The sequence below is a fragment of the Talpa occidentalis genome, unplaced genomic scaffold (assembly GCF_014898055.3).
Source record: "Talpa occidentalis isolate TD23 unplaced genomic scaffold, MPIMG_talOcc4v2.1 talOcc4.8, whole genome shotgun sequence".
Lineage (NCBI taxonomy): Eukaryota > Metazoa > Chordata > Mammalia > Eulipotyphla > Talpidae > Talpa > Talpa occidentalis.
Genome location: NW_023605194.1, coordinates 46322945 through 46335551, shown reverse-complemented (window position 1 = coordinate 46335551; position 12607 = coordinate 46322945). Strand labels below are relative to the sequence as shown.

At 33.3% G+C, this 12607-nt stretch overlaps 1 protein-coding gene across 11 annotated transcripts in view; it reads right to left on the bottom strand.

Moving 5' to 3' along the window:
• Positions 1-1531: 1531 nt before the first annotated feature.
• The window catches only part of HERC4 (HECT and RLD domain containing E3 ubiquitin protein ligase 4), a 112255-nt gene continuing 101179 nt past the window's right edge, over positions 1532-12607 (bottom strand). For all 11 annotated transcript variants that reach the window (XM_054690214.1, XM_054690220.1, XM_037495906.2 and 8 more), the window contains 4 exons: positions 10708-10790; positions 7184-7367; positions 4581-4683; positions 1532-2677 (listed from right to left, as the gene is read on the bottom strand). In XM_054690214.1, coding sequence (XP_054546189.1) covers positions 2469-2677; positions 4581-4683; positions 7184-7367; positions 10708-10790 — 579 coding nt within the window. In that variant the 3' untranslated portion in view covers positions 1532-2468. The remainder of the gene's footprint in view (positions 2678-4580; positions 4684-7183; positions 7368-10707; positions 10791-12607) is intronic.

The window sequence follows — 12607 nt, the reverse complement described above, 5'->3', positions numbered from 1 at the left end:
CCTTTAGTGGGCTCCCTATGCTGTCCTGTGCACATTTAGAACTTTTTGTTAAACTAAACACAGCGAAAATTGTAAGGGGGCCAAAGATCTCTTAGAAGTCAACCCTTTTAAAAATTTCTAATTTCATGCCAGCATATAAATGCACGTCTTGATTCTTCTGCCTTCTCAGCCAGTCTGAACAATGGCTTCTACCAAATTAAGAAACTACAAACACAGTAACTCTTAAATCTCTGGAGATCAAATATCTTTCAAGTTTAGTGAACTCTTTTTTAACCAGCTTTCCACTCTGAGCTACAATAGTCTCAAGACTTTTCTCGTTAAAGCAAATGGCAATTTGAAAAAGTGTTCATTGGTACTTTAATTTTCTACCATGAGTCTCCTTATTTAATGCCCACTGTATCTCTACAGCAACAAAGGGAGGGAAGGAATACCAGACTTACCCAAAGTGAGCCTTCTATTGTGTGCTTTGTGAGCTCCCAGATAAGATGGTAGGTCCTTTAGATAGCTGGTCAGTGAAATCCATCTGTATTAGTCCATGTGGCTGCTGTTTCACAGATCAGCTTCATAGCATACAGAGGGTACTAAAGAAAAAAAGCATCTGACACACAAATATCTACAAATTTTCCATGTAAACAATCATTACCCTCCAGGAATGGATGCACAGGGAAATGGTATAGTATTAGGTACATGGAATAATTTTCATAGGTAAGGAGGCTACTTTGAGGAAAATTCTCAACCCCGGTGAGAATTTGTTTTAGGACTTTATCTATAATAAAGAGATACGGCTCACCAGAAGTTTAAAACTACTGAAAAGTAGAGGTCCATAGACTGTTATTCAGAACCCATCAGGTCATCTGCATTTTGGAATTAAAGAATATTAACAGAACTTTCTAAGGCACGTATTATTAGGATCCCACTGGGGACTGAGGCAGCATCTAAGTAAATACAGTAAGTAATCAAACACATTAATATTGCCATAGTAAAATGTGCAAATACAGATATACCTCAGAGATGACTATGTGTTCAGTTCTAGACCATCACATAAATATTATAATGAAACAAAAAGCAAGCCGCAAAATATTTGGTTTTCCACGCATATAAAAGCTTGTTTATACTATAACCTATAAAGTGTGCAACAGTGTATCTAAAAATGTACATAATTTTAAAATGCTTTATCAGAAAATGCTAGTCATTATCTGAGCTGTTGGAAAAATGGTGCAGGCAGACTTGCTTAATGCAGGGTTGCCACAAGCCTCAATTTGTAAAATGGCAACATCTGCAAAATGCAATGAAATGAAGTATGCCCAGAGTTCCACTTAATGCCACAAAACAGCCTCAATGTTTCTGATGAGATTGCTGCAAAAGAGATACACAATATTTCTTTTTCAGAGTTGTGAATTTTGGAATTACAAATAAGAGACGTGGGACCTCTATAAAACAGACAAATTTGTGTGGGAATGGTAACAATCCAAAATTTAAGAGATCTTCCCTGACATTATTTTTGAAGAATTTCAAATCTCATGAGAACCACTGAAAGTTTAAATATTAAACCAATAAATCTTTATTATTTAAACATTTGAAAAATAAATATTTGCATTATAGCAGAAAGTCACATGTGCTGCATTAACTCAAATTTAATGACACAACTAAGGGAATATTTTCTATATCATTGAAAACTTATTAAATACCAACCTGTAGCATCAATAGCTGTAACTCAAAGACTGATTCTCATAGTAGCTAATGTTTCTATTCCTGGCAACTGTAGAACAAAGTTCTTACATTACTAAATATTAAGCTCTTCTACTTAGCAGCATCTCAAGATTCACAAAAGAGAAAAGAGGGCTGTTACTTAGATAACTTCTATCCATAATATAGATTTGTACAAGGACATTCAGTCTAGCAAAAAAGTGAAGACATTCTCACTGTGATAATTTTTTGCTCATATTGTTTGAGAGTAAGATTTAAATAACTTTTAACCCTTAAATGTTAGTTTAACTCAATTACAACCATAGAAACTGTACTGGTATCAGAACATAACTATTTTATTACAAAACTTAACACTATTTACAAAATGAAAAAAATAAATGACTTGCAGGCCAAAGTTTAAAGGCTTTCCCCCGTGATTGAAAAAGGAAAAGTAAGCAACAGTTCCATGCACTCACCATATCATTTGTGAAATAAGCAAACTCTTAAAATTCATGTTAGTAAAACTTGAATGTATTCACAATACTTGTATATTTATTGGAAGATGACAAAAGAAAAAAAACCATGGTTCTGTACAATAAGTTTAATTTTAACAGTTCAATTTCCTTTAATTTTTTTGGTTTTCATGAAAACTCATAGCACTGAACATTTTGCAAGTAAGAATTATAGTAGTTACCTCTGTTACCTTGCTGAATTCATCACAAGAAAAACACAAAAACTCTTTTAATGCTTTTGCAGTAACCTGAATAGTTATAACTCCAAAGTTATATTAAACTGAAGCCTTCATTGTGATCAATAGCTTGGATCAGTTTAGATCGTAGTGTTTCTTTTTCTGTATACTTTGGAAGATCCAGAAGATTAAAACAGGTATGGGAAACTGGGAGATATTCCTCACCACCTCCAGTAGACTGGATGACTAGTTTTAGACTCTTCATACCAAGAATAGGGATGCGATCACTACCTGTTAAAAATACTGCCAAGAAAAAAATCATTCAGCCAACCATGCCTCAAAATAACAATACAGAGTTCGAAGTAATTTAGTACAGTCACTACAACAAAGCTTTGTAATAACATTTGTTCTAATGTAGAAGCTTATCTCCAGAATTTGTGGAGGCATGATTTTTGAGACACTAATTACACATCCACACCATTCGTTTTTCTTTAAAAGAGTGGCGATGCAGGAAAAAAGCACCATTTGTATTGATTACCAGCACTGCAGGGATTGGGTGGTCAAATTACTGATTCTTAGCTGAATTAAGAATCTGATTACCAGGAAAAAGAATAACTATAAGAAAGAAAAGACTCAAAATCAACAAACAACTATGAACCAGAGACACACTTTGGGGGGCGGGGGGGCGGGAAAGGAGGGAATGGGGTCAAAATCAGGGGGTTGCAATTGTATAGGGAATATAAAAATAAAATTAAAAAAAAAAATCTGATTACGGGCCTCCCCTGGTGGCGCAGCGGTTGAGCACTGGGCTGCGAAGCTGCCCGCAGACTGCAGCGCTGGTTCCATCCCCGAACGCAGGCGAGGGTCCCACATGGCACGACAGACCTCTGCTGCACCCACTGCTCCCCTTAGCAGTGTATTTCATCAGTCTGCCTGTTCTGTTCCCTGCTCTGGCTCTGGTGAATTCTCTCACCCTCCCACACTTCTGACTGTACCCAGTGCTTGTATAAATAAATAAATCTTTAAAAAAAAAATCTGATTACACAGCCCAAAATGGTCATATTCCAAACTGCTGGATATTAAATTAAACCTTTAATGTAACAATATTTCATTCTTGTTTTTAATTAAATTGTCTTTTTTATTTCAATTTTTTTTTTAAAAAGTATAATCTTAGTAGTGTGTATATGACAAATGCTTAATAAATGTTTTATGGTCTCCAACAAAAACATTTGACTAGTTGTTTACATCTAGTTCATAAATACAAAATACAGTTTTGATTCTTTGTTCTATTGATTTCTATTATTTTTTTTAAGCTGAAGTTTACAACACTAAATATCAGGAATGTTTATCATTTTTAAATGAGAAGCTAAAATGGGCAGCCAAAAACTCAAATCACTTTCAAAGAACGACTGGTACTCATTGTATGTGAAGGATTCATGTATTAATTTTCAAAATATGACTGACAAAGTTATTCTTGATAATCGCAGGAGTAGAACTGCAATTAGAATGCAGATTTTAACAAATGAAAAACACGGAGCAGGTTATGAATAAAAGAACTAAGGCTTAAAAAAGAAAAATTCTATTTTCTATAAAAATTTCCAGTTTTTGGGCTCCCTGGTGGTGCAAGGGGTTAATAAAGATGAAACCTATGAAGCTATCCACAGCCATTGCAGCAAGAGTTCGAACCACGGCCAGGGAGCAACCCACATGGTGAGCAGACCTTTCCTGATTCGCCCCTCTGCTCCTCTCAGCTGTTTATTTCAGTCAATCAATCTGTTCTGTTCCCTATTCTGTCTCTGGTGAATCCTCTCACCCCCCCACACCTCTGGCCTGTACCCCAGTTTTTGTATGCATAAATAAATAAATCTTAAAAAAAAAAAAAGAGAAAAGAAAATTAATGAACACAGACCTGTGCACCAGAACACTTTTTAGAAATTGTGAAAGAAATTAACCCTAGTATACTATAATCAGTATATAGGTTGTTTTCATAAGGGCCAATTCTATTTAGACTGGATTTAGCTTTCAAAATAAAATACATATAATAAAGTGCAGACTTAAAAAACTATTCTAATTGAAAATTAGAAACAGGATCTTAGAATAATAAAAAATAATTTCAAAAAACCTTATCTACCAAAGTGAATCAATATCCATGAGAATAAGTTTATTAGATTCCATTATTATAAAACAACTAGTTGGAAATACTTACACAGAAATTGTTTCTTCTTTTCCAATGGTAATTCATGAAATACTTCCCAAAACATTTTAATTGTAGGATGTTCTGCCCAATACTCCCCTTTGTATTCTGTATTCTAAAAACAACATAACCTTTTATTAATATGAAAGGGTATTAGTTATGTCTTGAATTTGATAAATTGGCTTCCTTAGCACATTATTGCCCAGGAGTTTGAGACTAATGAGATTCAGTTGATTACCTATCTTTTCCTGGACATTTTGCAATTTTGAACTATTGGTTCTATGGGAAAAGGAAAAAAATATGTACACATCAGCAGAAATGCCTCCCCACCACTTCAAAGAACATGACAGGATTGTCTTATCTTCAAAAGTAAATATCTAAAGGATAAACAAATTACTAAAATGTTAGATGACTAAAAGTTCAACATGAAATTATCTGTGATTATATCATTTCCTATATTCATGAACAGAAGTCAAGCCAATTATTTTACATTCTATCCTCCCCTTTAAAAAAAATGGTAGTAAGAGCAACACTAATAATTTCCTGTGCTAGTCAGTTTCCAAGATGACACCCATTGATCTCTCTCCCTGCTAACCATACCCTTGTTGCAGTTCCCTCCCACAACAAAGAGGCCTGACCTGTGTAATCATTAGGATATTGCAGATGTGAGAAATACTAACATCCGAAGCTACATCATTAAATTCTGTGGCTTCAACCTTTGATCATTATTCCGGGGGGAGAAGGGAGCCAATTGCAATTTTATGAGATACTCAAGGTACCCTATACAGAAGTCCTCAAGTTAGACAATGTGGCCTTTTAGACAACAGCTATGTGAGTGAGCCACCTTGGAAGGGAAACTATTCTTAAGTCTTCAGATTACCAAAGCATCAGTCAGTATCTTAATTGCAATCTCATGATAGACAACTGAACTAAATACACCCAGTCATTCTTGAATTCTCACAGAAACTGTAAGAAGATAAAGATTCATTGTTTTTAAGCCAGTAATGTTTGGGGTAATCTGCAGCAACAGAACTAAGTATACTTTCCCTTTTAAAAATATTAGCACTATGAGGAACAGGTGGAGAGAAGAACTGTAAAATGTTCTTTAAAATTCAGCCACAGTTGACTTTATCTTTTAGTTCTTAGCAAGAATCTTCTAGTATCAGGTTCTATGCACATATTATTCCCTCACCTTAGACCACTTAAGCCACCTCCTTCTCTGTTCATCAGGAAATTTCTACTTACCCTTTTGGGCTAAAATTAAACATCAGCTAACTCACTTTTTGATCCATTCAACAGGAGTTGTAGTCAAAGTTTGAGGCTTTAAAGAAAATGCAGTGAACCAAGTCCTTACTTAACTTGTGCGAATACCCTCTAGTGAGAAGCTTTCCCAGATTTGTGCAGCCTATGTAGATACCATTCACTAAACTTTCGTACTAGAAGGCAAAGACCATATCTTTTGAGACTGGCTTCTCTTCTTAGATTCTTTAGTTGTTGCATGTATCAATAATGCATTCCTAATTTTTGCTCAGTAGCTGTCTACTTCATATATATACCACACTGATTTGTCCACTCATCCACTCGAGGACATCTAGGTGGTTCCCAGTTCTTGACTCATTTGCAGATTTTTAAAAATAATTTAAAATAAGCTGTGGTAAAATATACTTAACAAAGTTTACCACTTTAATCCCTTTTAAGTATACAGGTTGGTGGCATTAAGTACATTCCTAAGATTGTACAACCATCACCACTATCCAACTCCAGCACTTTTTTCATCTTGCAAAACTGAACTCTCTACCCATTAAATAACTTCCCATTTTCCCCTTGTTTACAGATTTTTGTGTAAACATAACAATACCTAGAACTGCTTAGTATTATAGCAAGTATATGATTAATTTTATTTAAAAATACCAAATTGTTTCCAATGTGTTTATTATCTTAGTTTGACTTATTATTTTATGTTAGCTATTAACAGGTTCAGACTATGAAACTATTAATGCAATAATTATATCAAAGGTTGCTAGATTAGAAAGACAAAAAATTATAGCCCAACTATGCATATCTCTCTCAAAGCTGATCAAAAACTAGCATCTTTCGTTTAACATCTGAAGAAATATCTGAGAATTACTTGTATGGAGAAAGAGAGAAAGGTTCTTTCAAAAATTCTTAGTCTCTTCCCTAAAGTTTCCTTTTTTAGCTAAGGCACCAGTCAATGAAAATCACGAGTGCTATTTATTCTCTGCTAAAAAAATTTAACATTAAGCCTAATCAAAAAAAAAAAAAGATCTTCACTCTGAGTGTTTTTTCTTAATGGTTTTCTAGGATTCAGGCAGAATGAAAACCTGTTCAATTTTAGTTGGGGCTTCTATCCCACTGCTGGCATAAATGACATTTTTCCATATGACACCACTTTATGACAAGTAGAAAAAGGTATCCCTAATTTGCACATAATTAAATTAATTCACTGTGGAGTAAGAAGGGTACAGTGTTTTCCTATTCAATGACAGTAATAAATAATATAAAACAGAAAACAAGAGGGCAAGATTTCCTTCAATAAACCATGTTTTTTCTTTTTTCCTTTCCATTTAGTTAACATCATAGATGTTTTCCCCTACCTTTTCCAGTTCCTTCCAATCATAATTTGTATTTCCAATAACCATTGCTTGTAGTTCATTAGGCTGGAAGAGCTGAAGGACTTTTCCTCCACAGACCTTATGAAAGCCCGCATGAAAAGCATCAAATAAGGAAGCCACTGATTTATTGAATATATAGTCCACATAAGCATCAACAAACTCTTGCCTAGAAATGAAAACACACAAGCACAGAACATAAATATTATTTTTACAGAGAATGCTCTTTTTGTTACTTATCTACAACACTGAGAAAGTATGAAGTAGTGCTCAAAGGGGACAAAGTCTTTTTATAAAAGTTTATTATTCTTTTTATAAAAAAAAAAAATCCAGAGTATCTATGAGGCATGTAGACTTTACCATTCATAGCCATTCCACTTAGGCTATTCCTAAGTGGAACATGTCATTTCCTAATATGTGTTACTAAACATGTATCCTCAATAACAGTGATCTGTTAAAATATTAGTATGATGAAAAAATGAGAGTTTGGGAATTCAAACTATTTGACAGACAACATTGTTTTCCCTTGGTTTTCAAGGAACCTGAGCTAAATTTATTTTAAAAACTAAATACCTAGTAGAGGCAGTAAGCATTCTTTTAGACTAATCATTAAAAATTCCAAGTACAGATTCTTTTCAGATGTATGTGCATAAATATACGCAAAGAAGTTCTGATGCTTTTTTACCTGTTGTGATACAAAAGGAAATTAAAGGGAAAAAAGGAAGTTCTGTTATCCAGTAATTAGAACTACAATTTTATTCAATTTGTTACTAGCCACAAACATTTTATGCAATTTTCTATCTGTTTAAACACACAATGAGAATGGGTACTATAGAATTTGATTTCAATGTTTTATATTCTTGTTTTCCAAATTAAAAAGGGTGATGCTGTAAATGGGGGTACTGGTAAAGTCAGTCACCTATATTAAAATTATGTAATAAATTAGCAAGTTATAATTTCAAACTGAATTTATAAATGTTAAAAAAAAGATTACATTGTAAAATGTAAAATTGGGTGGGTCTAAGGAAAAATTCATAGTATATGCTATTAGGTTCTGATGAGAAGAGATAATTTTGTAATGATAACTCATCTAATTAGAAAACAAAATTTATCCATGCTAATTAAATCTCTTAAGCATGATGGCTAAATAATTTCATGTGGTAGCATGTGTTTTTTGTCTTCAACATTTTCATTATCTAACTAGGTAGTATAAAATAAAAAACATATCTGCCCCCTTCCTTCCCCTCGAATAAAAAATGTTAATTATTTCTAAGTGAAATAATATTTAGAAACTTTAAAAATTAGTCCAATAATAAAAACTTTGAAAGCTGAAAATAAATCTATCAGTTTTTCAAAATAAAAATTTTAAAAGGATAATTAGATGTATTTTTTTCACATTTTAAAAACAGCTTTATTTTTAGCAAAGTAAATTATATGTAGTTTAAAATGTCAATAATAGTGCTAACAGCCAGCATTTACTGAGCACGTACATGTGCTAGATACTATTCTAACCACCTTAAAATTTTCGCCTTATTTAATCCTCAAAATAACCCCAGGAGTAAGTACATATTATCCTACTTTACAGAAAAGGAAACTGAGGCATGAAGATATCAATTAATTTACCTACAGCTACACACCTCCTAAGTAGTAGAATCAAGTTTATAATTACCTGGATCAAGTCCCTGGCAACAGCTATTAAGTAAAATTTGTTTAAAGAATTACAACATAATAGAAAAGAACAATGCAGTTCTGTCTGCATCTTTCCACCAGAAATTTCCACTATCTGAAGGCAACTATTTGTTCACTGTTTTTTGCTACTTTCAGTTTTAATTATTGTCAAATGAACTGAGTGTCTACAGTGAGAGGTGAGGATTTTAACTGCCCCACTCTCACTTTGCCTCCCCCAAAGGCTCACATTATTAATGATTTCTGGTTCAGTATTAATTATTAACATTTTTATGGTTATAAGTAACATCTGCAAATTAAGCATTCTATAGTCACCTTTCTTTTCTTAAGAACTTTTGTTTCCCTTAGATTGCTACTTCATCTACAACTTCTCCAACAGAAACATCAAGTTCGAGATTCATTCAAATATTCTAGGTAGCATCAGTTGCATTTTTCTCCTGGAGACAATCCTCCTAGAGTCCTCCATCTTCTTGATCTAACCCAAATTATTCTTTCAAAATTTTCACATTGCTGTTCCTACAGAAGAAATTCACCTTGCCTCTCTCCTATACTGGCTTTTTTTTTTTAATTTCATGTCTCCCTTTTTCTTGGTTTTATTTCTTATTTTGTTAGAATACATCTTTTAGTAACTTACTGAGAAAAATGCATTGGAAATAAATTCTCTGAGATTCTGCAAATATGAAAATGTTTTTATACACCCACATACTTGATTGATTTGATATAGAATTCTATGTTAAAAATTATTTTCTCCCAGAATTTTAATCTCCTAGCTTCAGTGTCATTCTTTAAAAGTCTGACGTTATTCTGATTCTTAGTTCTTCATGTGTGTGTATTTTAATGTATATTTTTACTTAGTATCATTTTTTCTTCCAGATTTTGAAATTTCATGTATTTTGCCTTGGCATATTTTTTTCACTTGCCATGCTTTCAATCTTCAAATGCATGCCATTTAGTTCTGCAAAGTTTTTGGTATGTTTCTTTGTCAAATTTCATTCATACCATTATTTTTCTTTTTTTTTTTTTCAATTCTTAGCAATACTCATATGGATGCCATTCTTATACCATTTTGAGGGTACTGATTTCAGTTTCTATTAAAGTTCTGTTCATTATCCTTCATTGTTTCTGTTTCCTTGATATTCTTTTTGACTCCTTTGATCTTTTCTTAAATGTCTATTCACCTTTGGCTATCCATTCACATTTTAAAATTAGACACTTTCTTCCAATATATTGTCAAGAAAGAGGAAGATGCAGACTTTCAATCTCCCTCTTTCTAGTTCAGCCCTCAGCTCTGGCTTTGCCTAACTGTCCTGAAGTCCACAGTCCTTTTAGTTCTATCTTGCTGAAGGTAGATTTCAATCATGAGCTCAGGCTGAAGAGAGTATACTGTCAGGCTATGGAAATGCTAAGGAAAATGGATTTCTCACTGCTTCTGGTAACAGCCAATGTTTCTGTTTCTACATTCCACTAAACCCCATACATTTTCTGATATATTTTTTATTGCCAATGCCTGAGCCTTTGTTCTGCATTAGAAACTTGCTGCCTTATGTCAGCATTCTCTGATTGGCTACTGCTGTTTACTAGCTTCCAAAATGTGTTTGCTGTTGTATCATTTCCCCTCTCTATTCTTTTTATGATCTTTTATCCTTTTATTAATGTCTTAAAGGGATTTCAGAAGCAAAGGGCAGATTACTTCCTCACTATCCACTCAAAAAGTTTTATCTGAGTAAAAACATAAGATTGTGACATGTGACATGTTTGTAAAGAATTAAGAAAATGTTTACTGAATCTTATTACTGCCACTGATGCTGCTATAATTCACTTACCGATTTTGTTTGTTAACAGCTGTGTCTGCACCATTTAGAACCAGCTCTTTCACTTCTGTTGCACCAAAGTTTTCAACTGTGATCTATTAATTTAAATTTTTAAAAAAAGTCAATGTCAGACTCAAAACTTATTATTTTAATATCCTATTATTATATTCTACCTTTCATTAACTATAAGAACTAATAAATTTGAAGCAAAATTTGGCTACCATAAGCTTTTTTTGTGAATTCTGCATAGAGCCACAACTAGAAATTTTTACCCTCTCTAATAGTTTGAAATTCTATCTTTACCAACTAAACAAATAATTACAAATCACTAAATATTTTGTTAACGTAAGAACAGGAAACTGAGTATTTATGATGCATAAAACTTTACAGGAGTTCATTATTGTAGTAAAATATCAGAAAGGATGTTCTCCTGAGGTAAAAGAGAGAATTCAAGTCAGAATGCATTCAACTTATACTAATTATGCATTCTCTCCACATAACAACTGATATTCTTTTTTTTTTTTTTAAGATTTATTTATTTATTTATTTATTTATACAAGAACTGGGGTACAGCTCAGATGCACGGGAGGGTGAGCGGATTCACAAGAGACAGAGCGGGGAACAGAACAGGCAGACTGATGAAATACACTGCTGAGGGAAGCAGTGGGCACCACAGGAGAGGTCTGCCATGCCATGTGGGACCCTCGCCGGCCAGGATCGAACCGGTGCTGCAGAGGCTGCAGACAGCTTCACAGTGAAGCTCTCAACCAGGGGAGGCCCAACAGCTGCTATTCTTGTATGCCTTGTAAGCTTCACAGGCAGGTTTTCCATCTGTGATATTAATTTGGTTTACAAAAACTTTTTCATTTCCTTACTAGACTGTTAATTTTCCTATCAACATTACCATTCCCACCTTTGCATATTTTCTTTCTATTCCCTCTTTTTGGAATATTATTCTCTTCTATTAAAATATTTTAAATTATCTGTTATCTATAAAACTATGGTAAGAATACTATGATAACATGAATAGATCCTGCTCTGGAGTTTATTTAATTAAAGGAACAGAAATGTGTTATGTAAACAACTCATTATAAAATTATAATAAAGACATGAACAAAATGCTATCAGACATAGAGGAAAAGAAAAATTATTACTAATTGAAACATTAAAGTATGTAGTATGAACCCTTGAAGAAAAATGTCATATATGAAGTGCATGTCATATGAGATGCCATCTGAAAAGTACCTGAAAGGATGAGTAGGAATGTGAAAAATTGGGAGAAGGTAGAATTTCTGATTGAGCACGTAGATTTGAATAAAAGGGTAAATATGAGAGAAATATCAAGTTCTAAAAATAAATGTATGGCCCTAAAAGAACAGGAAGGTGAAGTGTCTGAAAGAATACCATATGCTATGAAAAAACTTGGTATAAATGGAAGCGTACAATGAGTTACCAAAAAACCAGACTACCGAGGTCTTTGACACCCATTCTAATCTGTTATTCTGCAAGCAATTAAGACTCACTGAAAATCTCTGGTAAACTAACAGTAGTGGTAAGGAATGTTTGAATCACAATAGTTCTTGAATAAATTAAGTATTCACAAACTTGATAATTGATAAATTAGAGATTAAGTTTCTTGGAATCCAGTATTTCAATCGAGCTGTAAAAATAACTGATATGGAACCAAAATCTCATAATAAATAGAATAAGTCCAATGAAGATTTTCCTTGGGGGGGGGGAGCCATCATATCTACCAAAATTTTCTTACAATTGCAAATTCTTGAATGATAAAAAAATAACCTTATTTGAGGGGGCACATAATGTTTTTGAAAAACTGCGTGATAGCAGAATATGTTATCTTTTGTCAATTTTGACCACAAGATCATAAACAGGAGTGTTTGGGGTGGAAAGT